Source organism: Caretta caretta, chromosome 2 (genome assembly GCF_965140235.1).
Source record: "Caretta caretta isolate rCarCar2 chromosome 2, rCarCar1.hap1, whole genome shotgun sequence".
NCBI classification, from domain to species: domain Eukaryota; kingdom Metazoa; phylum Chordata; order Testudines; family Cheloniidae; genus Caretta; species Caretta caretta.
In genome coordinates this window covers 106808413-106832987 of record NC_134207.1, presented here as the reverse complement: position 1 = coordinate 106832987, position 24575 = coordinate 106808413, and the positions used below count along the sequence as shown (strand labels likewise).

The 24575-nt window shown below is 40.7% G+C and overlaps 1 protein-coding gene across 3 annotated transcripts in view; it reads right to left on the bottom strand.

The window, feature by feature from the left end:
* Nucleotides 1-2906: 2906 nt before the first annotated feature.
* DCDC2 (doublecortin domain containing 2) overlaps nucleotides 2907-24575 on the bottom strand; it is a 156211-nt gene continuing 134542 nt past the window's right edge. For 2 of the 3 annotated variants that reach the window (XM_075125354.1, XM_075125355.1), the window contains exons 11-13: nucleotides 10897-11226; nucleotides 8960-9045; nucleotides 4805-5844 (exon numbers count right to left, since the gene is read on the bottom strand). In XM_075125354.1, coding sequence (XP_074981455.1) covers nucleotides 5802-5844; nucleotides 8960-9045; nucleotides 10897-11226 — 459 coding nt within the window. In that variant the 3' untranslated portion in view covers nucleotides 4805-5801. Of the gene's footprint in view, nucleotides 3679-4804; nucleotides 5845-8959; nucleotides 9046-10896; nucleotides 11227-24575 lie in introns of those variants that run through there. The other variant, XM_075125353.1, reaches the window with a different exon arrangement.

Below are 24575 nucleotides of genomic sequence, written 5' to 3'. Positions count from 1 at the left end.
ATATATAAAGTCTGCTACAGTTTCCACGGTATGCATCTGATGAAGTGAGCTGTAGCTCACGAAAGCTCATGCTCAAATAAATTGGTTAGTCTCTAAGGTGCCACAAGTACTCCTTTTCTTTTTGCGAATACAGACTAACACGGCTGTTACTCTGAAACCTGTCACATACCTCTGGTTTCCCTCACAGTGTTGGGTCTACAACAGAATAAGGGGAAAAAATCCCACACATAACTGAATGAAGGCATAGAATTCTCTTTATAAATAAATAGGTGTTTTCTGTTCACAAAAGCATTCTACCATTTTACAATATAATATTTGATTTATATATTTGTTTTGCAAAGTATATTTTATTTAATGCCTGTTTTTAAAAATATCATGTACCCATATAAGACTGTGGTGCAGGTAGGTAAAGGATAATTGTCATAGCTACTTTCTTTCTTTCTTTCTTTCCTTTCTAGAAGGAAAATAGGAAGGTATCCAGCTATGAAAGATACTCTTGGACATATTGAGCCATTTCTTTGACACCACTTGAATTGCCACTTGATTTCTCATCTACTGTAACTTGATGGCAAGCATCTTATTTGTATTGACTTGCCTTGGAGGGAAACTGTGCTCTTCCTTTGTAGATGCCAAGGCTCCCTCTGGCATCAGAACTGGTGTACTCCCTTTGAACAGGGAAGGAGAAAAGATTTTTGAAGGCCAAGTGGGGGAGGGGTGATTCTTTGTGCAGCAGGGTGTACCGTGGGGCGTTTCTCTGAAGTAGGGAATGGGGCAGAATTGCTCTGGTCTCCCTGCTGGAGATCATCAATCAGTGCTCAGACCATCTACTTGTGGTGGGTGCGGTGGGGAGGGGTTTGGCTTTGCTCAGCCTTTTCTATTCTTTCACTTTGGAGACTGGGAAATGTAAGCACCTTTAAGTCAAATTCCAAATAGGGAGCGTGAACAGAGCTAGGATTTCAGGGTTTTTTTTCCCCATGCAAACATTAAAGTAACATTATAACCACACTATCTAAATAATTACATGAAAGACACAAGAAAGTAAATAATACAACAAACATTTGAATGGTGTCAGCACCCGTGATTTAAAGGCATGTTCTGACTTAAATATACATAATATTGTAGCTAGAATTCAGAGCCTAAATATCTCAGCCTACCACTAGAAAGCCCCACTACCACCAGTTCTAAATGTATTGAATCACTTTGAAAATTTTCTGGAGTCACACTAAACAAATTTCTGGGCCATCTCCTCAGCTGGTGTAAACTGGTAGAGTTCTATTGAAGCCAGTGAAGCTACCCTGATTTACGCCAGGCCTGGACTGCCCTGAGCAGCCAGAATAACTGCCCCCTTAAAAAATTTAAATTGTGGAGGAAAAAAATATATAGGGGTTTGGAGCCTCTCTCTTTAGATTATTTTACACTTACTGAAGTGATTTAAACAACTGGTCCAAGCATACTCCACATCCCTGCAAGCATACACCAAAGGACAAGTGACGAAAATTAAGGCCTGGGGCCCATTAAGCACCTTCTTGACCTTTTGCACTGACTTCCATGGGGCTAGCTAGTGTGCCCAGTTAAGCATGTGAGTAAATTGTTGCAGGATTAAGGCCAAAGAGTAAAATGATCCTATAAAGAAGGCCACATCATATCCCTGATTTGAAACCAGTGGGGAGCTCTGCAGTGCTTAATTTGTAATGAAAGAGGTGGCCAGGCTCAAGCAATTTTTTTACATTTATAACTGATGTAGCAAGCCCAGAGGTGCCGAGGCTATGAACTGCCAAGCCCTGGCACAAAATAAGCGCTGGAGCTCTGCAGTACAGGATATGCCAGGAGTTGGCTTCAATCAGTTTAAAAGAGTTACACCCTATAGTTGTAAAGGCTTTAATTATCTCCCAGAATTTTCCAGCCCCATACACATCTCTTTCTGAGCTCCTCATCCATTGACAGCGTCTCTGCCAGGTCTAGGCTGTTCTCTTCCTCTGCATTCAGGGCTCAATTCTTCAAGAGTTCTGATCTCAACCCAGCAAAGCACTGAAGCATGTGCTTAAAACTTTAAATTATGTATAATCCCTTTTCAGTAAGTAAAATATAATGAGAAATACCATTAGAACCAGTACTAAGTATAAGGAATAGCAGCTGAAACCAAAAGCATCTTACTTTCCATTAACAAAGTAACAGAAAGCTTCAATCACACATTATGTATTCACCTATACATAATTTGATGCATACACTGATGTGCCCATAAACAATAATCCATAAGCCGGTGAATGGTTTTACTATATACTGGCATGTCTAGAGTGCTTTGTTTGGCTAGAGGCTACATAGCGGGATTTCAACCACCCAAAATGATATGTCTATGAACAGTATTCCTATGCAATTGCTCTTCTTGTGATTATTTAACAGTTATATTGCAGTAGTGCCCAAAGTCCTCACCCATTGTTCTAGCAGCTGTACAAATACCGTAAGTGATAGCCCCATCCCCAAACAGCCTACAATCAGACATGGTGGGAAGTAGATGAGTAATAAAAATGTGATATTTAGCACAGGCTAGCTGTGTGTGGAGTTCTTAGCCAGCCACTAGGAGGATATCTCCAATCCTCCTGTGCACTAGACTGCTGTTGTGGTTTATAAAATAAGTAACTTTTATAGTAAAATAATTGTAATAACATTTCTTAAGGTACTTTATTTGGTATCTGACTAATTTTAAAGGCCAACTTAATGGGTGTTTGAGCCAGACATTAAGATACCCAGGACCAACGCTCTTTTTCAGTATTTTGTACGGACTGCCATTTTAGGGGGGTATTTCTTTTCTGCTAACAGACAAGAAATATTTATTTAGCTTTATTTTAGATTGGATTTTTTTTAACTTGTCTTCACTTTCATACACTGAAATTGGTGAGGCAGTTCCATTTCCTTATATGAACTTACTTTATTTAGACCCAATTCATCATAACATGTAGGCATGTACTTAACTTTGAGTGCATGCTGTCGTCCCATGGGACTTAAGCACATGATTAAATCCTTTGCTGCATTGGTGGCTTAATCTCCTCCTTTAACTGCCTACAATGGGTACAGATTAGGAAGGCACAGCTGATTTGAACATTTCCCGGCCTATCCCTAGTGAACAGATATAGCTATTGTTTAGCTTTAAACAATTCAATAAAGTATTTGTTGAATGCCAACTATGCAGAACAAATATAAAGTCCTGTCCTGACCTGTGCATTTATAAGCAGAATAATGAGATGCCTCCTTTCCTAATAGCTAAGATTTTCAAGTAATCGGTGATATCTAATTGTTGGTGTCCAAAGGAAATATCTTCAGTGGGGTGGTCAAGGGTAAACAGAGTTTCCCTAATTCTCATTTGGGGAACACGGAATTTAGTTTAGCCACTTCTGTTATCCCTACACCACTGAATATTTTAAAGGGAACACTCTTAATAAGGCCACCCACTCTAGGATTCAGTGATATATGATCTATCACTTTCACTGTGATGTCATAAGAACTACCAGTTACAGACTATGCTTATCCTTTCTCTGCAAACTGAAGAGTACCTGGTACAACATTCATGTTCTGAATGATACTATATATCACTACAGGAGATGACATACTGAAAATGCCTATATTTTTATTTTCTAAAGAGTCTTATCTGCTATCCTGAAGAAACGTATGCTCAGATGTTTCCTAGGTAAGCAACAGAGAGAAATTTATAAGAATGAATGAAAACTGCCTGCTGTCAGACAATAAATGAAATAATCTTACATTAGAGTTAACTATATACTATCAACGTGAACTTTTTAAAACTGACTAATTTGAAAACAAAATTCAGTTTAACCCTTTAAATAGCATGTCCTGAAATTTTTTAAAAAATGAAAAAATATGAAAGTTTATGTTCTCCCATTGATGTTTATAAAAGTCTTTTAAGAAAGGGAGGCACTGACTTTACAGGGAAACAATGCCACTGACAATACAGCGTGCTGCCAAATACACAGAATAAACAAACTAGAAAAAGAGAAAATATTGTTATTGGGATCTTCATGTACCTACTGTTAGATACAAAGTTTTCACACAAATATGTTTTTGAAATTGTATCTGTCCCGTTAAAGTTTTCACATTTTCTATCTATTTGTTGATCCTAGGAGTAATAGGAAAAATCACAGGTACTGAAGATGGAAAGTACCTATTAGGTCATCTAGACCCTAATCCTGTAACAAGAGGTGCACCTCTGCACCACATGGATCCCACTGACTTCTGTGGGGCTCAGCATAGGTACAACAGTCACATGATCAGAGCCCTAGCTCCCAATTCAGCAAAGCATTTAGGCATGTGCTTAATACTAACTAGGCACATGAACGACCCAATGCTGACTGAGCAAAGTGTGCTACAACAGCCATTTATTTGCTATGGTTTTTACAGAAAGTAGAGCATATGTACCCAGAGAAGATACAGTTGGTTTTTGGTAGCTGATAAAACAGGAGCAAATTAACTAAATGCAACCAGTATAACTATTGGAAGATTAATTGTCAGAGTGCCTAGAGGTCTTCTACAGATCTTTTTAACCATTGCTTAAAATATAAATAAAATACATTTAAGCATGTGCTTAACTTTAAACACATGCTTATGTCCCACTGAAGTCATTGGGACTTAAGCAAAGCACTTAAGGACATGCCCATACACTTTGCTGACTAAAGGTGGTGTTAAGCACAAGGTAAGGGCTTTGTTGAATTGGGGACCCAAGTGCAGAATTGTTCCCAACAGGAATATTCTCCAGTGCTTTGTCCAGCCCAGTTCAATAAACCACACCCAAATCTAAACACTGTAAAAGTTTATATTTGAGTTCTAGCAATATGTACAGACTTTGTTCCTCTGGTTTTTAATGTCACCTTTTATATATCTGTCTATCTATTGCTAACACTCTGAGATATATTGGAGGGTCAACATACATTACTTTTCCATTGGGGGGAAATATCGAAATATCTGCTAGAGAAAATATAGCAGTTTAGCTGGTTTTCAATGACTGTGAATGCTTTTTTACATTTTTTAAAGTTTGTTTCAGCAGCTTAGAATGAACTTAAAAAAATTAACTGCAGGATAACCACAAAAAGTGAGTGTTTAGTAATAATTTGCTAGCATTAACAAAAAAACCTACTCAAAATCAAAACCAAGAAACCTCTATCACATATCTATAGTTAGCTAAAATATGGCTAAGATCCGAGAAATTTTCATTTCTATGACTTGCAACATAGTGGCATTATCTGTTGAAGTTTAGAAAAAAAATAAAGACAGTGGGAATCCATGTAATAAAGACAACCAATGTTCTGGATGATGCTCTTACGTACTAGTGCAAATGAAACCTCAGCGTATCTGGACCCATCTTACTGCAACAGGTGAAGTAACATTTTTAAACTGTAAGGACTATGCTCAGGATTAATACATAGAGCCCTTATAGCAGAGTTTTGTGCAAAAAAACTAGTGGGCCAGATCACCAAGTGGTGTAAACAGAGATGGCTCCATTGACATTGGTGGAGCTAAACTGAGTTATGCCAGCAGAGGATCTGGGCCAGTGTTTTCATTTATAAATTAGTTTCTCATTGGCTGATAAATCAGCCGCAGTACAACTTTTCAAAACTAAAACAGAAGTTAAATTTTCTTCCATTAATCTGTTAATCTACTACAGAGATTTAAAATTTCTTAATATTTGTTGTAAAAAGTTAGTTAAAATTTAACATTGTGACTGGGTAAACTTCCCAGTTTTGAAAAGTAACATATTAGCTTATGGTTTTATATTTGAATGAAGCTGTCTTACCTTATAGTAAAGCTGGGTGAATAACTGATTTCTTGTTCTGCTGGCTGTTCAAAGAAAAAGGATTCAGTTCGACCCAAACCAAAACTGATGAAAACTTCAGGTGAATCAACAGTTGACAGAAATTTTGTTTTGTGTCCACTAGGGCTGTCAAGCAATTAAAATAATTAATCGCAATTAACCGTGCGATTTAAAAAATTAATCGTGATCAATTGCGCAATTAATCACGCCGTTAAACAATCATAGAATACAATTTATTCAAATATTTTTGGATGTTTTCTACATTTTCAAATATATTAATTTCAATTACAACACAGAAAACAAAGTGTACAGTGCTCACTTTAAATTTATTTTTGATTACAAGTATTTGCACTGTAAAAAAATTAAAGAAATAGTATTTTTCAATTTATCTAATACAAGTACTGTAGTGCAATCTCTTTATCATGAAAGTTGAACTTACAAATGTAGAATTATGTACAAAAAAACCTGCATTCAAAAATAAAACAATGTAAAATTTTAGAGCCTGCAAGTCCATTCAGTCCTACTTCCTGTTCAGCCAATTGTTCAGACAAACAAGTTTGTTTACATTTGCCGGAGATAATGCTGCCCATTTCTTGTTTACAGTGTCACCTGAAAGTGAGAACCGGAGTTTTCATGGCACTGTTGTAGCTGGCATCATAAGATATTTACATGCCAGATGCACTAAAGATTCATATGTCCCTTCATGCTTCAACCACCAGGTTAGGGGACATGCATACATGCTGATGATGGGTTCTGCTCAATAACAATCCAAAGCAGTGTGGACAGATGCATGTTCATTTTCATTATCTGAGTCAGATGCCACCAGCAGAAGATTGATTTTCTTTGTTGGTAGTTCGTGTTCTGTTGTTTCCACATCGGAGTGTTGCTCTTTTAGACTTCTGAAAGCATGCTCCACACCTCGTCACTCTCAGATTTTGGAAGGCACTTCAGATTCTTAAACTTTGGATCAAGTGTTGTAGCTATCTTTAGAAATCTCACATTGGTACTTTCTTTGTGTTTTGTGAAATCTGCGGTGAAAGCGTTGTTAAAATGAACAACATGTGCTGGGTCATCATTCGAGACTGCTATAACATGAAATATATGGCAGAATGCGGACAGAACAGAGCAGGAGACATACAATTCTCCACCAAGGAGTTCAGTCACAAATTTAATTCATGCATTATTTTTTTAACGAGCATCATCAGCAGGAAGCATGTCCTCTGGAATGGTGGGCAAAGCATGAAGGGGCATACAAATGTTTAGCATCTCTGGCATGTAAATACCTTGCAATGCTGGCTACAAAAGTGCCATGCAAATGCCTGTTCTCATTTTCTGGTGACACTATATAAGAAGAGGGCAGCATTATCTCCTGTAAATGTAAACAAACTTGTTTGTCTTAGCGATTGGCTGAACAAGAAGCAGGACTGAGTGGACTTGTAGGCTCTGAAGTTTTACTTTGTTTTGTTTTTGAGTGCAGTATGTACAAAAAAACCCTAGATTTATAAGTTGCACTTTCGCAATAAAGAGATTGCACTACAGTACTTGTATGAGGTGAATTGAAAAATACAATTTCTTTTGTTTATCATTTTTACAGTGCAAATATTTGTAATAAAAATTATATACTTTGATTTCAATTACAACAGAGAATACATATATGAAAATGTAGAAAAACATCCAAAAAATTAATAAATTTCAATTGGTATTCTATTGTTTAACAGTGCGATTAAAACTGTGATTAATTGCAATTAAGTTTTTTGAGTTAATTGTGTGAATTAACTGCGATTAATCAACAGCTCTAGTTTCCAGCAGTCACTTCTGGAAGCAAAGGAAACAAAGGGCTAGGTACACAGAAGAGCTAGAGGAGGAAGCGATATGGTTTATTCTCCTATAACTGTCAGCCGAGTGGCTAGGGCACCCTCCTGAGATGTGGGAGACTGATCTCTAATCCCTCCTCCACGACAGGCAGAGGCAGGAACTGAAGACAGGCCTCCCACATCACAGGTAAGTGCTCTACTACAGTGCTACTCAAAGTGGTGGTCCGTGGACTGGTGCCGGTCTGCGAGCCATTGGCTGCCGGTCTGCGCGTACGTTGGAAAAAAAAATTTGCCAGTCCCCCACATCAGATAGCTTGAGAAGCACTGCTCTACTCAACATCACCTCCTCCAGCCATTTTGTGAATGGTCCTAAGTCGGCCACAAAAAAAATTGTCTGAAACTATTCAGCAAATTCATGCCATTTGCTTGACTAGTTTGCAGTCAAGTGAAACTGCATTTTTCAGCAAATAAATCATGCGTCTGAAAAATGTTACCCAATTCTACTCTATAGCCCAAATCCTGCAAATGATTCTATGTGCACGCAGACTTCCTGCATCTGTGAAGAGTTCTACTGAAGTCAGTGGGTCTTTCTGCAGCGGCAGGGATCCAAGTACATGGATCAGGTTGCAGTACTGAAGTCTCTCTCCCCCTCTCTATTTATAGTGCTATTTATGTGCTTTTTGTTAACAGAACCACCACTAATGCTGCTGCTTTATTGGAAAGCCACTATAAAGTTTGGAACATCTAATTAGGATAGATTCTCGACTCCAGTTTTATGTGGGTGAACTCCATCAAGAGGAGAATCTGGCCTATTACCTCTAAATTATAAGCCTGGAAATTAAGTATACCTCATATTTTTAGCTGTTTATTAATCTAAGAAAAACATTATATATCTTTCCATTAGAAGTCACAAAAATGTTCTTTTCTAAACAAAATTGCTGAAAAACTCTGACGTCTAACATGCTTTTTTGTAGCACACTGGAAGACTAACACATGGGGTTGATTCTAGTACTATCATCTGATAACGAAGAAGGAATAGCTCACTTATTTATAGTATTTCTAAACAGAAACCCTTACATTTTCCCCCTAAAATCTCATCAGTAAGTCACATATTGTGAAAATAATTAAATCTTCCTTTTAATAGGATGTTCATTATCTGTCCATCCATATGGCATTATCATTTCAAGACTCAATAGGTGGTACTCAACTGTATCTTTACATTATAAATTATCAATCACAGATAACAACATGCTTTAAATGTCAAATATTACAATCCTTCATTTTTTGCTAATCTACTTTTTAAAAAGTCTATGCTACAGCAGCATACTCATTGGTTTGGTCATTTTTTTCACTTTCTTGTGGGCTGGTGACAGTTACTCTTGGATTTGATGATTTTTCCAGATGAAAATCAATCTAGAGAAAAAAGGAACCAAAAATCGATATTTTAAGCTTCACAGATAACAGACTTCATTGCATGTCAACAAATATATAATTAAGTAGACCACACTAGAATTTCTACTAATATCTACGAGCTAGTCACCAACATAACATTCTTGAGTAGCTTAAACAAACCTGGGGTCTTCCCATCAGGTAAGGATAAATTGGAAAAAAGGTGAAAGTACCAGAACCTTTGCTCAAATTAGAATATTTTTTTCTGTTTATAGCCCCATCTGAGCAAACATCTCTTCTAAATTGAACCTCCCAAAGATGTAGCCTCACTTTGTGGCATAAACCCTCTCATATTCTCCAAAGCATTCCCAAAAGCATTCCATCAACATATCAAGCACAGAAAATAATAAATCCTACTTCTGATGAGAATGTTGTTGCATATTTATCTGGTAATCTTTATTTGAAAATGTCCTTGTGTGTCATACAAATGGGTCAGAATAAATCCCAAATTTAGAAGTATGGCAGGGACTATCCTGAGCATCACATAGGTGCCGACTCCGTGGGTGCTCCGGGGCTGGAGCACCCACAGGAAAAAATTGGTGGTTGCTCTGTCCCCACTGGCAGCTCCCCGACCTGCCGACCCGCCCCAGCTCACCTCCACCTCCAATCTGCCTCCACCTCCTCCCCTGAGCACGCTGCCGCGTCCTGCTTCTCCCCCCTCCCTCCCAGCGCTTGTGCCGCAAAACAACTGTTTCGCATGGCAAGCATTGGGAGGGAGGGGGATGAGGAGGAATGTGGTGCGCTCGTGGAAGAGGCAGGGCCAGGGTGGGGATTTGGCGAGCGGTCCAACAGGGGCAGGGAGGGGCAGGGTTCGGACAGGGATGGGGACGGGGACGGGGGTAGGGCCAGAAGTGTGCGAGCACCCACCGGCACCAAGGGAAGTTGGTACCTGTGGCGCATCATGGGAGGTACAGGAACTTTCACTTCTTAATGGTATACAATAAGACAGCTGGCCCCAGTTGTCCTATCCCTGACACTGAGGAATCCAGTCAGGGAGTGCCATGTTAAGTTTACAACCCATGCACCACATAATCTCAGGAAATCTATCCACTGCTCAGGTTACCGAACACTTGGGGCTTTTCATACGTGACACAGACATTTTTGATTCCATTTCCTGCTGATGAAGACCCTCTCCTATCAGCAAATGGAGCAGTACAGCATGAGGCACCTCTCCCTAAATTTGTGGCATGCCCCACCCCTTGTCCTAAGGGACGAGACTTGTGTTTTAAAATCCCATGAAGAGAAATCCCCTGTCTTTAAGATTCTTGTTTATTTTAACAGTCCTTTTCTATCTGAAAATATAAAAATTAAATAAATCAATAAGACTTCCCTGAAATGAGGACAGCAACACTTATTAAATGCAACTTCTGTGCAGGGCAACTCAGCCAAACAAACAAGGTACTGGTTTCATGAACCAGTAGACATGCTTGTGTGCATCCCACTGTCCCCCTGCTATGTCTGACAGAGGAAGTGAAGATTGAAATATACAATCACCCTGCTCTTCTTGAGAGTGCAGGAGTCTTGTATTTCTAGTACCCCACTTACCCACAAAGGCAGGACAAAGACCTGCCAGAGTGATGGAGGAACAAATACATTCTTTGCCAGTTGAAGAAATAATTCTGCAGTTGTAGCCATAGGATGAGAGGGGTTGTAAATGAGCGGAAATCGCTTTCCTGCAAGCTGAAACTCCACGAGACTCCAAGGGCCTCATCGTGGTTGAGCTGGACTACAATTGCAGTACAGAGCGCTAGTGCTGAATGAATGAGGCAATATCTATTTTTTTTTAAACAAAAAATTGAAAGAATAAGCGGTTACCTGGCTTTGATTGTCAAAGTCCTCTGGTGCTTTTGTTTCTTCTTCAGGAGGAAGATCATTGTGATCATTAAACGGCTCCATTTCCTCACCATTTTCTTCATTAGTTTCACCATTTAAGTGGAAAGGCCCCTCTTCCTCCAGCTGTCCAAGATTCTCTTCTTCCTGCTCTTCTTCATAATTCTCATTTATTTTCTCTTCATTTTCTTCTATCTCATTATGGAGAACATTTCCATTAACGGCCTCCCCCATTTCCTCTCCCTGATCTCCATTCAGTTCTCCCTCATCTCCCTCTTCTTCATTTTCTTCCTCATCTACCGTTTCTGCTGGCCTCTGATGAAAGCAAAAGCAGAGTTGTCATTTGCAAACATCTTTTATCAAAACAACCCAAGCAATGTCATAATATGGTAGACCCCTAAGTCATAATTGCATCATCATAAAGGATTGCTATACTATTTTACACCAAGGAAGTTATTTATATAAATGGTCTAAATATATTATCAGCCCAAGAATCATGTGTCTCAGCAGCTTCTCTCTAACAAAGGGGGAAAGTCCAGTTTATTCACACCATGAGGAACATGGCAGGAGGTATTGTGGGTGTGGGAATGTATGAGGGATCAACCACTCCTCAATCCCATATTCCCCCTTCTAGAGGGATGAGGGTTAGGATTTGCATGGTAAGAAGGAACAGTGAGTGGGACAGGCAGGGGGTGGGACGCACACACATCACCCTCTCCTCAGCCTGCAGAGATTACTGAGGAAACAAAAACAGCCCTTGGCTGTGCCACCTCTTCTGTGGCTCCCCTGCGCTACCACCTCCATTAGGGAGATAAGGAGGTGGACAGGAGTCCCAGAGCCATTGTGGAGGCACAGGGCCTCTGAACAGACGAAGTCTACCTACTGCAGATGCCCCAGAGAACCTGAAAACAGAGGTGCCATATACCCTGTCCCAGACTGCTGGCAGATCTGGTTATGGTAACCACTATACTGCACAACTTTAAGTGGGGAAAACTTAGTGTTTAATACAGAGCATTCATTTACCTACATTTTCAAGAAATCTACTTCCAGTTCCCATGCTCCAAATATGAAAACCAATGGGCCAGATTGTCAGAAGTGCCTAGCATCCAACCACTCGCACTGAGAATGGTGGGAGCTACTAAGAGCTAAGCACTGCTAAAAAGTCAATTTAGGTGCCTACACAGGAACTGAGTTCTTCTGAAAAACCTGGCTCCAATTGTTGGAACTGAGAACTTTGGAAAAATCTGATCCTACTGTTTTAAATGTTATTTTGGCATCAACAAAATATTATTCTGTGCATACCAAATAAATTCTTCATTTCAACATACTCTCCCAATTTAGTAAGGGTGGATTGTGACACTCTGCACCACATATTCACCATAGTAATATGATTATGATATAATTATGTAGCATCTTGTACAATATATGTCATGACAGGTGTCTATGGAAAAGTTATGGTTTGTTGAATATGGTTATCCTATTTGTATGAATGTATCATTTTGTATCTGGAGTTATGAATATTGACTATGTATTTGTATTTCAAATGTGTTTGCTCCTGGGTAACACCCAAAATTTCGTTTGCATTCAGGCTAGCCAGCACGTCATGAATGGGCTATTCAAGTTGAATGGTCCATCACAAAGACAATAGGCCATGGAAAAGGCTTATCCTCACCTGAGGACCTTTCAGACAACCTATGGATAATGGCTGCAATGACTCATTGGAGCATGCAAGGCAGGTTGGATTTGATTTAAATCATGGAAGACTCGATTTAATCATGGTTTTCTACATAAAAGTGCATTCTTTTTGGTTGTTATAACCTTACTACATATTCTTCACAACTCAGAGATAGATGTAGGTTTCATTTTTAGAAGGTACACACTAGACATTTTTAAACATTGATTTATTTTGAAAATTTTTCAGATTAGTTTTACAGCTATATCAGAAAATGAATGATTGTTTGTTTATTTCATTTACCAAAGGTAATTGAAGCACATATTTATGAAGTCATTGGGAAGTGAACTATCTCCAATTCAACAGGTTAATCATTAATATTTGGAGAATGTTCTTGCCAGGCTGTATTAGGAGGAGAACATCACTAGACAGACATTTAAATTGTTTTATTTAACTAAAACAACAACGTTAAGTATTCTGGATTTTTTTCTTCAACAGCAAACATATAATATTTTCACAAAACAAGCATATGTCCCTCACTTCTCACATGTATCTCCAGACTTCTTTTCCTTGTCCAGATCTATTACGCCCCCAACAATCTTCTATTAATTGAACTTTCTGAAACTTTGCACTTTTAGAGAGAGGTAAGGGATTGACTCTGTGTACACAAATTTGCAGAGGGACAATAGAGTTTGAGGTCTGTTATTTCTCACCTCTGTATATTATTTATTTATTTAAAAAACATTTTTGCTGTTAGCAAGCATGTTACCTCTGGAGACACAAATCCACGGTTTGAGAACTGCAAAACTAAGCATCTCTGATAGTATCTTCTAGACTGAGCACTGAGTCCCATTGGGTAGATAGAAAGATTTACCTAAATAATCTATACAGAAGCCTGTGGAACCCCCATAAAATTGGGTCCCTAATCCATGAACTATTGGAACTCATTTACAAAACTTTTCTTAAACATTACATGAATATATTGTCTCATACTAAAGAATTAGAATTTATAATCCCTATTCCATGATGAGATATCTTTGAGCTATAATGTGTCTTAATTAAAACTATCTTTAGATAAGTTTTTTCCTCAAAAAGCATTTTATCAAAAAAATCCAATTTAAATTAAAAAATCCAATTTAAATTTTTTTTAAAAAATCATTGATTTTTATCCACCCTGATGCAAGGGCTTGTCACTAAATCACATTGTATTGAACTCCTTTTTGGTAGCTGTATTTTTTCCACTAACTGAGCTGGGAATTTGTCTTGGAACAAAGGGGTTCCCGCCCTATGAAAGAAGCTGTGAAGGGGAACATGACATCACCAATGGGTCTCACTCCCCACACAACAGAACACCTGGAAACACTTTAGAAAAAGACCGAATTGGGGAAATGCTGGTCCCAGGCTGGAAAAGAGGTTTCGTGCCTATGTATGCAAAACCTAACCTGCTTGTACTAATAGGGTGAGACACTGCTTGATTCAAATCCTGTCTAGTGTATAAGACTTGGGGTATGTCTACAATGAAAAGATGTCGACAAAACTTTTGTCTTCCACAGGTACTTAAAAAAGCCCTCCCATGAAAGACAAAAGTTTTGCCGATACAAGTGACAGTGTGAGCGGTCTCCTGCCGACAAAACTAATGCCGCTTGCGGAGCTGGAAGTATTTTGTCAGCAAAATTGCCAACAAGGAGCGTTTACACATGCTGACTTTCAGCGACAAGGCTGTGTCGACACAGTCTTGTCGCTAAAAGCTGGTGGTGTAGATAAGCCCTTAGATTGTGATTTTGTTTATTTCTTAGGTAATCTTTGATCTGTATGCTATTACATATTATCACTTAAAATCTAACTTTCTGTAGTTACTAAATCTGTTTTATATTTTTACCTAAAATAGTGTGCTTTGGTTGAAGTGCAAAGGGAAATCTGCTCAGGAACAGGGGTCTAGTGCATTGTCCACTCTACATGGATGGAGGGGTGGACTGGGTAATAAATTCATACTGGCCATCCTCAGAACGTTATAGCTCTGGGATCCGAGGCTGGAGAGCTGGGGGGTATTCTGGCTGGAGCCTTTCTATTGTTGGGTTATGAAGTGGCTGGGAGAGCATTCATGAACATGGCTGGGTGTGGATGTTTGTATGAGGGCAAGCTTGGAGGGCTTTGCAGCTTGTCACACTGTCACAGTGTGAAAGGGAACCCAGACTGGTGAAACAGAGGGCTCAGAGGTACTCCAGTTCCAGGTTGCACCCCGGGGGAAAACCCATGACAGGGGTTTCTTATCAGGAGATGTCATATGACCTGCAAGGTGGTCATGAAAGATCAGGGAACAGGCAATCTGATTTATTGCAAGGACACTAGTTTCATGGGTTTTATTTATAATTCTTCGCATTGTATCACTTATAAAAAAGTCACCTTTCACCCTTTCCCACCAATACAAAAGCCACTGTAAAGCAAAGCCCTCTCTTCTCTGACCCTTTCTGTGTTTGTGCGTAAACACACACAGGCCTCGTTTATATTCAGAATTAGCAATAGTGGGAAATTTCCCCAAAATGTTCCTTCTGTAGACCGGGCACAAGGTGGAAGAACAGAACCTTGCCCTGGGCTCTAAGGAAGGACAAGCAAGTCCTCATTACTGATAAAGTAACACCATTTAATCAAAGAGTTTTAAAGATTGTATTTGCATCAATCTAGGTTATGTCAATCCTTTCCTAAATTCAACTGGCAGAAAGATCACCTTGCCATTCAATGAACTACAGTGTCCCCACTGCAGAGCTGGCTTAGATATTTTTGTTTAGATTTTCATTCTTTATTTCCAGTCATCTCTAGAGATAAGTGAAAGGAGTGATGACCTCCCACTTCTTCCATTGAGCTTCATCAGAATCTAAAGCCAACTAGCACATTTCATAAGATTCTTACTCAGCCAAGGATATTTGGAATGTTATGGCCATTAGTGGATTGTTGAGATAAGATGACAACTGCTGCAGAATCTATTTTAAAAAAGCCATAGAAAAATCTATTAACCTTGCTGCTGACAACACTAACATACCAAAAAAAATGCTAAGTGTGTATTAATAAGAGGCATAATAAGAATGTTATTAAATGATCAGTGGCTCCTGATCCAAATGTCTTGCCTTTTCCATAACATTTATATAGCTCCATAATACAATTATATTCCTTTGACACCATATCATATAGAACATGTCATTTTACTGCAATGAGCCACAGATTCACCAGCTACCAGAAATATTATATCGTAGCCTGACTAGCTAGACAAAGACTCAAAAAGGTGGCTTTTAAAGCACAATGATCTCAATATGTTCCTTACTCATATATTCATGACTCTATTTTATCTGATAGCATCAAATTGGCCCTATTACTGCTAAAATAAAAACTAAGCAACACAAGCCTTTTTATACACCTTTAAAAGGAGCCCAGTATGTCACAACTAACAGCTGACTTGAGCCAACTTTTGTAATTGCCAGTACTCTAAGATTACACAGAATACTTGATCTTAGAAGTTACCTCCTATTCAGTCTCCTCTGTGTTACTTATTAATGTATTCCAGTAGCTTTTCACAATGGAAATTTTTATCACCCTTCCCATGCTTGCATTGTTTAAGAAACCACTAGATTTAAAAATCAGCACAATGTTCAATTTCAAAATTCTTTAATAAGACTGCCGCCCAAAGAAGAAAGCTCTCACAAGGCTTCAAAACCGCGACCCTTCATGTCCTGTAGGCCTACATGCTTGTTTCTCTTCAAAAGCCTAGGGGGGAAAGGGGCTTTGGAGCACACTGAGAAAGTTAACAAATATGGGTTCTAATAGACTAAGTGGGTGGAGGAGAAAATGAATTCCAGGAGTAAGGTACCCCTCATTGAAAAAAACACATTTTAACCAGTGGATCTCTACATTATTTAGATCCTAGTCTACTTTAGACACTGTCTCTTCATAAAAAGAAAAGGAGTACCTGTGGCACCTTAGAGACTAACCAATTTATTTGAGCATAAGCTTTCGTGAGCTACAGCTCACTTCATCGGATGCATACTGTGGAAAGTGTAAAAGATCTTTTTATACACACAAAGCATGAAAAAATACCACCACCACCCCACTCTCTTGCTGGTAATAGCTTATCTAAAGTGACCACTCTCCTTACAATGTGTATGATAATCAAGTTGGGCCAAACCTACTGACCGCTATTCCTACCTACATGCCTCCAGCTTTCACCCTCACCACACCACACGATCCATCGTCTACAGCCAAGCTCTGCGATATAACCGCATTTGCTCCAACCCCTCAGACTGAGACAAACACCTATAAGATCTCTATCAAGCATTCTTACAACTACAATACCCACCTGCTGAAGTGAAGAAACAGATTGATAGAGCCAGAAGAGTTCCCAAAAGTCACCTACTACAGGACAGGCCTAACAAAGAAAATAACAGAACACCACTAGCCATCACCTTCAGCCCCCAACTAAAACCCCTACAACACATTATTAAGGATCTACAACCTATCCTGAAGGATGACCCAACACTCTCACAAATCTTGGGAGACAGGCCAGTCCTTGCCTACAGACAGCCCCCCAACCTGAAGCAAATACTCACCAGCAACAACATACCACACAACAGAACCACTAACCCAGGAACCTATCTTTGCAACACAGCCCGTTGCCAACTGTGCCCACATATCTATTCAGGGGACACCATCACAGGGCCTAACAACATCAGCCACACTATCAGAGGCTCGTTCACCTGCACATCCACCAATGTGATATATGCCATCATGTGCCAGCAATGCCCCTCTGCCATGTACATTGGTCAAACTGGACAGTCTCTACGTAAAAGAATAAATGGACACAAATCAGATATCAAGAATTATAACATTCATAAACCAGTCGGAGAACACTTCAATCTCTCTGGTCACGCGATTACAGACATGAGAGTTGCGATATTACAACAAAAAAACTTCAAATCCAGACTCCAGTGAGAAACTGTTGAATTGGAATTCATTTGTAAATTGGATACAATTAACTTAGGCTTGAATAGAGACTGGGAGTGGCTAACTCATTATGCAAGGTAACCTATTTCCCCTTGTTTTTTCCTACCCCCCCCCTCCTCAGACGTTCTTGTTAAACCCTGGATTTGTGCTGGAAATGACCCACCTTGATTATCATACACACTGTAAGGAGAATGGTCACTTTAGATAAGCTATTACCAGCAGGAGAGTGGGTTTGTGTGGGGGGGAGGGGTGAGAAAACCTGGATTTGTGCTGGAAATGGCCCAACTTGATTATCATACACATTGTAAGGAGAGTGATCACTTTAGATAAGCTATTACCAGCAGGAGAGTGGGTTTGTGTGGGGCGGGGGGGTGTGAGAAAACCTGGATTTGTGCTGGAAATGGCCCAACTTGATTATCATACACATTGTAAGGAGAGTGATCACTTTAGATAAGCTATTACCAGCAGGAGAGTGGGGTGGGGGGAAGTATTTTTTCATGCTTTGTGTGCATAAAAAGATCTTCTACACTTTCCACAGTATGCATCCGATGAAGTGAGCTGTAGCTCACGAAAGCTTATGCTCAAATAAATTGGTTAGTCTCTAAGGTGCCACAAGTACTCCTTTTCTTTTTGCGAATACAGACTAACACGGCTGTTACTCTGAAACCTGTCTCTTCATAGGATATTGAGTGCATCTAACCGTTACAACTGCAGCAGTATCATAGTGAGAGGATATCTAACAGACTAGGATGTAAATCATTTAGGGGCCCAGAGGTTAAAATATTTAGCAGTTTAGAGGCTAGAGCAACACCTTGAACTCTGCTCAGAAACTTACTGAATGCCAGTGCAACACTCTCAGTTCCTTTCAACCGGTAACATTCAGGTCACATCTCGTTTTGACTGAACTATATGGGACATCAGAACTATATTGGTTAAGCATTGGACCAGTCCAAAACAAGGTAAGAAAAAACAAATCCCATCATTGTGAACAAAATATTTTAACAGTGACTGAAAACTCCTAGGATATTTTTTACAGCTTAAGTACATTGCAGCATTCACTGTTACTATGAAGGACAAAAATATAGTCAGTCATTTTTACAGCAAACAACTGAAAAGTGATGTGCATTTATCATTTTTCAAGCTGGCAATACCTAATTAAGGATGTTTATAGTGTACATTTAACTTATCATCCCCACAGGAAAGGGCTTTTTTTCTCATGCACTATTTATGCAAACTGACCTTAGTTCCATGCAAAGATGTACATAAGTCTAAAACATTGGTCCCCAAACTTTTTACCTCACGCCCTCCCTTACCCCTGTCCGCCCCCTACCCCTCGGAACCAGGGGCAGGAGTGGGAGACATGGACTGGGATAAGGGGCCCGAGGCTGGGGTCACAGCTGGGGGCAGGAGCAGAGCTGGGTGGTGCCCCTGGCCACCCCCCCATGGGGGCTGGCGCGGGACTGAGCCATTCGCCCCCAAAAATGTTCTTTGACACCCCCCTAAGGGGGTGCACCCCACCATTTGGAGACCTCTGGTCTAAAATATAAAGAATTATATATAAAATGGCTCTTACAGTGCACAATAAGTCTGTGACAGTAGAACCTCAGAGTTACAGACACCTCAGGAATGCAGACTGTTGTAACTCTGACTTTCCCTTTTTAAAAAAAAATAGTTTATGTTTAACACAGTGCTGTGGTGTGTGGGTGTCTGGTGCTTCCTGATTGCGCTCTTTTGGTTCCAAATGAGGTCAGTTTGTAACTCTGGTGTTCGTAACTCTGAGATTTTACTGTAGATGGCTGTAGGCAGAAACTGGAGGCCAAGTTACCCACCCAGTTAGACATTATTCCTGATATACTATGTGTGATATTTTCTACCAAGAAATCATTTCAATCAATTAACCAAATGGCGATGGAGGCGCTTGCTGGGTTTGGCTCTGGATCTTCTGATCTTGTCCTGCCACTTAGTATGGAGCAGCTGATGTAGACAATGAGAAATGAAAACATCAATTCAATGTTATTCAGTCTTCCTCAGTGCCCACATTTCATTTTTTCATTTAAAAGTGTTGGTCTAACAGCAGTTCTATGTATCTGCAGCTTCACAGCAAGCCTGATGCCATTAAATATGCCCATGAAGCAAACTTGATGCCCAAAACATGGCAGCAGCAGCTGCTATACAAGTGGCCACATCTTTTAAGCATTCTCCAGCACTGTCTATGACACTGCCCAAATATTTGAGAGATGTCACCTGCTCGATGTCCCATCTAGACAGGTTAATAATGAGCTGGTTGTAATCTGGAGCTGGAGGCTGATTGATGGCAATGGACAGGGAATTAGTTTTATCTGGATTGACAACCGACCAATACACACTGCTTTTTCCCCCAGACAGATCAGCCATCAGATGCAGTGGTTTTCCAAACTGAGCCAACATCAGCGAATTAGTAAACTTTAACATATGTGGGAATGCAGGCAAGATCAGGTCCTGATCCAAAGCCCATTAAGGTCAATGGGAGTCTTTCAACAGAGTTTAATGGGCTCTGGAGCAGGTCCCTAGTGCATAGGTGTACATGAGTGTTCATTGTGTACCTATGGAAGACATTACAACCCATAATTCTCAGCTGGCTTAAAATCAGCATAGCTCAATTCACTTCAGGGGAGCAATGCTGATTCACACCAGCTGAGAATATGCCTACTACGTCCTAACAAAGGATTAGATTAATTTGCAAAAGTTAGCCAGAGTCTTGATAACACTGGAAATGCCAAGAAACATCTTATGTTTTATTGTGTAGTTGCTTCTTTGGTGCATATATTTTCTGGCTTTGAGATGTCTTGTGCCTTCCATACCTACCTTAGAGTTCTCCCCGAGCCTGCTCACTTAGTTTTACCTGCCAGCCTCTCACTGGTGATTAGCGCCAATCTTCAAAATAACCAGCATACAGCATTTCCCATGGACAGTTTTTGTGGACAAAGTAATACCTCAGTGCCACAATGCTGGGCCATTGATATTGGTGTTCGCACAGTGTGTGATACTGCATCAATGTGAAACCAAGCTGCACTGAGACGCAATGCTAGTCCTGTCAAAATGCTGCAATGCAATGTCTGGGAGCCCAACATTTATTGAGGACTTTAACTTTGGCACAGATGAGGGCCCTAATCCTGCCACTGGACCTGGGCAGGCAGACCCTTTCATCTGAGTGGAACACAATGGGGCTTACAGTCAGTACATTGGCTTGCAGGAAGCAGCATAGATCCATTAAAACTGGGACTATCCCACCCACATCAGAAAGAATGGCAATCCTTTCACTTAGTGGAAGCTGTGTCATTAAGCACAATGCATGGTTAAGAGGGGCAAAGTAGTTCCACAAACTCAGCACAGACTTCACAAGGATTCAGTACACTTCAAATCCAGACAGTCAATGAGTTGTCCTAACCTATGACGAGCGACTGAGCCAGAAGCATGACTTACTTGCTAGTGTATATCACAGATGAACAGGACTCTCAGTCAGTGCTGGCTGTACAAGTGCTTAAGGGTCAGTCTACACGGCAGCTGGAGGCATAATTTCCAGCTCAGGGAGATGCACAGATGCTACCTTTGACCGACCTAGCACACTAAAAATAGCAGTGTAGCTAGCCACTCCAGTACAATCCTGCCCAGCACCATAGATAAGTACTCTGGCAGCTAGCCTGTGCAGCTGCCTGCACTGTGGCAGCTACATGGCTATATTTAGCATCCTAGCTCAAACACAGCTAGCCTGTGCATGTCTATCCAAGCTGGAAATTTCACCTTCCAGCAGCAGTGTAGACGTACCCCAAGAGACAACTGAGTAAAACCAGCGTTACACAGCAGAAAGGATGAAAGGGCTGCCTCACCCCTCATGAGAATGCAAGGAGAGTCAGCTGTGATCAACAGTGGCTAAGAGTGAATAGTTGGGCAGTGGCCTACGTGAAATGAGTTGGCTGGTGTTATTTTCCCCGTGGACAGGCATCCACATCACAAAATAACACTAGCACAACTGGCACCCTTGTTGGCAGTTTCAGCAAAGGTCAAGGATTGAACAAGCAGGGAGACAACTACCCTCTAGCTCCTTGAGTTAGTTCCTTCAGATGAGAATTAAGGCATATTGATAGAGCAGCTTGGGGAAACTTTCACTGCTACTCCCCATAAGGTACCTGTTTGAGGTACCTGATAAGCAGAGGAATTGAGCCTCCAGAGCTGTCAATACAGTATCTTTAACAAGCACCAAACTCACACCAAAAAAAATTAGAAGGGGTGGGGTGGGGAAAGAGGACTGAATAACAGACTTGAGGTATTCAAAGGACTGATGGGAAAGGATAGGCCTCTGCCTTTTATAGTGGTATAGCTGACTGGTCTTTTGCTTCCTAGAGTCATAACAACTCACAGTAAGGAGTTTTCCTTTTGTATGATGGCAAGAAAGAGGAAAGATGTATCACAAATAGTGCAGAAATTTTAAAATTAAGTGGGCTTATCTGTTTTTAAAAAGTAACATTTTCACAATTCACTAGTTTTATTGCACATAGCTTAGAGAATTACAAGGCCTGATTTTCAGACCAGGCTTCCATTTTTGTGGGCACAATTCTATGCTCTTAGTAAATTGTCAATGCAAAATTGTGCCTACAAAAAAAAGCTTGAGGCCAGATTCTCATCTGGTGTGAAACTATGTAGATCCACTGACGTTAATGTTGCTAAGTCAATTTACACTGGCTGAAGTTCTGGTCCCTGGTTTACAAATCAGGCCCCTGGTGGTTTAAGAGCAGCTTAATGTAGAGCAGGAGTAAATTTCAGTTCACATTCAAGAAGTACGATTGCTTGGTAGTATTTTGAATGTTGGCAAAGGATCTTAAAAAGGAGGAGGTATTCTAATTGCACACATTATGCCACCATTCATTAAGAGTTATGGTTACCAAGTGCCATCAAAATTCCAAAACGCAATAAATTATGAAGATTTTCTAAAGTGACGCATTTTACTTCCAATCAGTTGGTTAGTGCATGGCTGCTATTAATATATTACAGAGTCCAACATCATAGAAATTCTTTTCAAGGTAGATATTTTATATGGGAAAAATACATTTTTAAATACCAAGTAGAATCCATTTTAATGTCAATCATAATTTTGTTTTACTGAAACCATTTCCAAATGTTTACTCAGACAATGGTCACAGACAATGAAGTAGGCAACAAAATCTTAATGGTCATAAATAGCATGGCATGCAGATCTCATGAACAGAATACAACATCAGGCTTACTTAGCCTGAGACAACAACCACCTTTAAAATATAACTATTACTCAATGAATAGTGCTTTATAGATATGTTGCATACATTCCAAAAGCAAAAACACTTTGTTCCAAATCCAGTTAGGGTTGCTAAGTGACAACATCACTTATAAAACCCAAGCACTTAAAAGCAAGGAAATGAACGTTAAGGACTCAGTCTTAACTTCCCACATAATAAGTATGCTGTTATTACTCAGTATAAAAATATGTGTTTACCATCACGAAGCCAATAACTTGAAACGCTGAGCCATTTAGGTGTGTTTTTATATATGATTTTGTTGTACTGATTTCAGTATCTAAGCATTTAGGGCTGGATTTTCATAAATGCTCAACACCCACAAGTCCAATTGCAGTTAGTAGGAGCAGTGGTGTTCAGTACCACTGCAAATAATCAGGCTTTCAAACTCTCTTCCTCAGTTACATGGAAAAGAGATCTCTGCACATTCCCCTAAACCAGCGGTGGGCAAACTACGGTCCACGGGCCACATCCAGCCCGTGGGACCACCTGCCCGGCCCTTAAGCTCCCGTCTGGGGAGGCTAACCTCTGGCTCCTCCTCTGCCCACCTCCCAGGCTTTCCAATAAGCCTGTCCTGCCGCTCTGAGCGGCATGGTAAGGGGGTGGGGGAGTGGGGTAGGAGGTCCCGGGGGGCAGTCAGGGAACAGGGGGCACTTGGATGGGGAAGAGGTTTGGGGGGCGTGCAGTCAGGAGACAGAGAGCGGGGGTGGGGTTCAATAGGGGGTGAGGTCCCAGGGGGTCGGGGGGTCCCGGGAGGGGGGGAGACAGGGAGCAGGGGGGGTTGGATGGAGGTGGGGTCCTAAGGGGGGGCAGTTAGGGACGGGGGTCCTGGGAGGGGGCAATCAGGGGACAAGGAGTGAGGGGGGGTTGGATGGGTCAGGGATCCCGGACGGCCTATCAGGGGGTAGGGGTATGGATAGGGGTCAGGGCAGTCAGGGGACGGGGGGGGGGGTTGGATAGGGGGTGGGGTCCTGGGGGGGCAGTTAGGGGCAGGGGTCCCAGGAGGGGGCGGTCAGGGGACAAGGAGCAGGGGGGGTTGGATGAGTCAGGGGTTCTGAGGGGGGCAGTCAGGGGGCGGGAAGTGGGAGGGGGCGGATAGAGGGTGGGGGCCAGGCTGTTTGCGGAGGCACAGCCTTCCCTACACAGCCCTCCATACTGTTTCACACCCCGATGTGGCCCTTGGGCCAAAACGTTTGCCCACCCCTGCCCTAAGCCAAGGCCATTTTGGTAAGGAATGGAGGAAGAATCATTTTACCAGATCCTGGAGTTCTTTCGTGTTTGAGAAGTAGCCATGCTAGTACACAAGTCAAAGACATTTTTTTTTCTCCATCTGTTTCACTGACAGAGAATCATGTCTGTTTTTAATTAGTGACAGTTTGAGTCAGTGTTAAAACATCTACATTTCAGATTTTGTGAATCCATGTGATTTATTGGGCAGACATAGGGATAATGAAACATTAAACAGCTGGCAAACAATTCAAAAGGAGCTATTTTGAAGTCTCAGCAAATATTTGTTTGACATTAATCATACAGTTTTCAAAAAGTATTCAACAGGCAATGAAAATTAAACCTAAAAATTTGAAAGTCTACGGATTTTTCTGGATTTTTGGGGGAGGGAGGGCTTGGGCACACTAGAAAGAGGAAATCAAAATCAATTTTATAATAGGACTGTAGTTGCGATCTTAACTTTGGAGAAC